Source organism: Parasteatoda tepidariorum, unplaced genomic scaffold (assembly GCF_043381705.1).
Source record: "Parasteatoda tepidariorum isolate YZ-2023 unplaced genomic scaffold, CAS_Ptep_4.0 HiC_scaffold_5571, whole genome shotgun sequence".
Classification (NCBI taxonomy): Eukaryota; Metazoa; Arthropoda; class Arachnida; order Araneae; family Theridiidae; genus Parasteatoda; species Parasteatoda tepidariorum.
The window spans coordinates 1-4341 of record NW_027261818.1 but is presented as its reverse complement, the minus strand read 5'-3'; the positions used below and the strand labels follow the sequence as shown (position 1 = coordinate 4341).

Below are 4341 nucleotides of genomic sequence, written 5' to 3'. Positions count from 1 at the left end.
ATTACATTTTTGGCCAACTCTGATATGTATCTATATATATGTATATATGTTTTTGTTTTTCAGAATCCAGGTTATGCTGGAAGACAAGAATTGCCTGAAAACTTAAAAGTCATGTTCAGAAGTGTGGCCATGATGGTACCAGACAGACAAGTAAAATTATATTTAATTTTTTTCTTATCTTTTCTTTTTTTCCTATGCTAGGTAACACTCAAGTTAAAAGACTTTAACAGTGGTTAATTTAATTTAACTCTTTCAATTACTTATATGCATTACATATTTTTTAGCAGTGATATTAATATGTTTTTGTAACCAGTTGCGAGTTCAGATAAATAATATGGAAGTGGATTGCAGACATAGTAATTACAAATTATTTTATTGTTTGCTTGCAGATCATTATGCGTGTGAAACTTGCCAGCTGTGGCTTTCAAGAAAATATTATTCTTGCTAGGAAGTTTTTTGTTTTATATAAGCTTTGTGAAGAACAATTGACAAAACAAGTAAGATATTCAATCAATTTAGACCTATCTTTCGGATTTTGAAATTATGATTTTTCTGTTGTAATTAGTCATTTTTGTTTTAAATTATATTTCTTTAGTAATTGTATACCACTGTATATAACTATTTTTTACTCCTAATATAAATCCATGGTTAAAATGTTTTTATTGCTTAAGAATCAAGAAATGTTTGATGCCAATTTGACGAGTTACTTTATAATGTGTTTTTGTTTCCATTAAACATATGTTTTTAAACTATGAGATTGCCCATCCCTCCTCCCTTCAAAAAATAGTTTATTTTCTGCTAGACTTTAGTTAGCTTTATTAAATAGATAGAAAGCAGCACTTTGTATTTAATATTCAGTTTTCAGAAGAAAATGCATTTTCTCAATAAATATAAGCAATAGAAGAATTCGATGTTTGTGTTGGTTACCTATGAACTGTATTATTCTGATTGAAAGTAAATACTTGGTCATATTCTTAGGTACATTATGATTTCGGTTTGAGAAATATTCTTTCAGTGTTAAGAACACTTGGAGCTCAAAAGCGATCCAGACCAGAAGAAAGTGAATCTTCCATTGTGATGAGTGTACTCAGCTCCATGAATGTTTCAAAATTGGTAATGCTGCCTTTTTGTAATAGTCCTTTTTTTTATAAATTTGTAATAGTATTTTTTTCGTGCACTCTCCTTTTCTCTAGAATAACTTGAAAATATATGTTTTCTTTGCAGGAAAAAATGTATCTCGAAATGTTTTTTTATTACTCTTAGGATCTTTTCTTCTCGGTACTGGCCACAATAAAAATTTTGATTGCCTCTCTAAACATTTCATTGTGTAAAAATAGTTTCAAGTCTTTTTTGCCAATTGTGCAACATTTGTGAAGAAATGGACGCAAACAATGTACTAGACTCGGGACACTTGCGGGAGTAATACTGGAGAGCTCGGCACACTATGAACAATTTATAGACTTGCTGTAGTTTCAGTTTTGTTGCTGCTGTCTCTCTTTCTTATTCTAATTTTATTGTTTAATTTTCTGTCTACAGTTGTCTTTTAATTTGCCATTAGAAATATTTAAAAAAATTAATTTATAATTCAAAAACAATTTTGAACATGGGGTAAGGTTCATAAGGAATACTTTTTATAAATATTGTGTATTGAATAAAAGTACAATACTCTAGTACTCAAAACATGTATAATGTTATTAAATTAAAAAATATTAAAAATTTGTTTATAACAAAATGAAATTGCTCTTTGGGTCTATAATAAGCATCAAGAACTACAATTTTGATTTGATCACATATGATACCTTTTTAAAACAGATCTGTCTGTGACTTAATCGTTATAATATTTTGTTTGATTTTAATCTGTATACATGACCAATTGTCATAATTTTTTTATTTGATTTGGATTAATTGGTGGTCCTCTGATAACTTGAGTGTAAATCATCAAGTAACATCACCATCACCCATTTTATGATGAAATCTATTACATAATTTTTTTTGCTCAGGTGGATGAAGATGAACCTTTATTTGTGAGTCTTATAAATGATCTTTTCCCTGGAATAACTAAAGAAGCTGTGGAATATGATGACTTGCAAACAGCGATTGCAAAGAATGTCAAGGAGGCTAATTTAATAAATCATCCACCTTGGAATCTCAAAGTGATACAGGCATGTTAAAAAATTCTTTATTTACAAATTCTCTTAAAGATTTATAATTTCTGATGTTTCATTTTGACCTTAGAATTTAAATCAATAGTTTCTCTGTTAATTATTTGACTCGTATGTTGTGAATTAAAATTTTCCTTATTTTTATATTCCCTTAATTTATTTCAGACATATTAGCATAGCTAAGGGGAAATGTTCTTAATGATTTCCTTTTTTGCAATATATATAAAGCATATGTATATGGTAATTATGAAAAATCTGATGTAACATACATTTGTTGATTATATTTAATATTTTAACTAGATACTAGAATAGACTATATTGTTATGCTTTTTTTATTATCAATAGCTTTTGACAAAATTTTCTCAGATCTTAATTCTACTTATCTGCCATGTAGAAGTGTATGAAAAATGATATCATATGTTACTTAATTATTACTATATTCTGTTGCAAGCTAATGAAAAAAAAACATTATCTTCATGGAGAGAACATGTTTGCATTTAAGTGCAAGCCAAATGGATGATAAGCTTTCAGCATGAAGGTACATCAATATCGCCAACTCTTAAAACGAAATTGCACAGCCCTCCTTAATCGTGTGAATTGAGAAAAATAAAACTTATTGAATTAAAACTAATGTTTTGTTAATAAGAATCAATAAAAATGGTAACTAAAAATCATGACAAATATATGCCTTTCTGTTCGCATTTAAAGAAACTGATGAAAGAATCGTAAATATTTTTTCTTGCAGACGATTTTTATTCTACAGCGAAACATAAGTAAAAAATTCTTTATTTCGCATTTGATTTGTTAAGGACAAGCATAAGACACACCATTTTTAGTGGTTCAATCAAGTCCAATGCGTTTGCAGCGTTATATAGTTGTATTGGAGTATGTCGCCATGTCTAGGACTCCAGTAAGACCCCTTTTTTTAATAATTCTATGATATATATCGTAAAAGATAGCATGAATTAAATTTCTGTCCAACAAGTTTAGCCTTGAAAAGCTATATATTGTTTTGAAAGCATATTTATATAGCTTGATAACTAAATAAAACAGAACTACACACAGTCGCGGATGATTACTTAATTCATATACTGCAATGGTCTTTTCTTAACTTTCAACGGAGTATGGACTGTCTTTGTTGTTGCTCTGGGATAAGTTCCTTTAATAATGTGTTCATTAGCTAAGGATGAACAAGCTTGTAATCCATTTTTTGTACAACATCACTACCTATTTTGAATCTTTCAAGCGAAAAAGTTATCTATAGAATTTCAATTGCTAATTTCAGCTTTATGAAACACAAATGGTAAGACATGGAATGATGGCACTGGGACCCAGTGGAGCTGGTAAAACATGTTGCATAAGAATTCTGATGAAGGCCATGACAGACTGTGGAGCTGTTCACAAAGAGATGAGAATGAATCCTAAAGCAATCACCGCAGCACAAATGTTTGGCCGACTAGATGTAGCCACAAACGACTGGACAGATGGTATTTTTTCAACCCTCTGGAGACGTACTTTAAAAACTAAAAAAGGTTATTATATTTCAAAAATAATAATTCGGAAAATATATTGAATTTGTAAATTTTTGCTTTCGCTCATTTCTTTACGCTTTTTTATGATTGTCTTTATCATTTAAAAATAGCTTTTACAGTTTTAACTTTAAAATAATAATTAATTTTTTAAAATTAATACAATGGAAAGTTCCTTACCTGGAATCCTCAAAACTTGCAAGTTTGAAAATAGATTTGTCCAGATGATAGGTTATTTAAGTAAACAAACATCATAACATACGTTATTAAAATAATAACAAATTGACAATAATTAATGTCAATTTCGTTTCTTTTTGGTTAATAAAATAAATAACTGTGAGTAGGCAATAATTTGAGTTTTCTCTTTCACGAGTAAAAACTGAACACATATTTTTCTCCTTTGTTTTTCTCCTTTTGATATAAATAATTAACTAGCAGATAATCAAATAAAAATAACATTAAAGTAAAAGCTTTATATTCCAAAAGTAAATTAATTCAATTTAATAAAAAAAGTAATATAAAACACTGAACAAACAGGGATTTTGTTAATAAATTCATAGTTTATTCCTCTCAACCACTCTTTTAGTGTGCTTATTGAAGAAGAATAAATATTTAGGTATTTGAAAAGCAGATGGAAAATTCATTTAAAC

The 4341-nt window shown here is 28.4% G+C and overlaps 1 protein-coding gene across 1 annotated transcript; it reads left to right on the top strand.

Annotated features, from left to right (window-relative positions):
* Window positions 1-63: 63 nt before the first annotated feature.
* On the top strand, window positions 64-3649 carry LOC107454841 (dynein axonemal heavy chain 5-like; the record flags this gene model as incomplete). The annotated part of the gene is made up of 5 exons (XM_043057612.2): window positions 64-150; window positions 390-497; window positions 979-1113; window positions 2001-2162; window positions 3448-3649. Coding segments are annotated over 5 exons (694 nt in total), but the record flags the coding sequence as incomplete, so codon positions are not given.
* Between the last annotated feature and the right edge of the window lie 692 nt (window positions 3650-4341).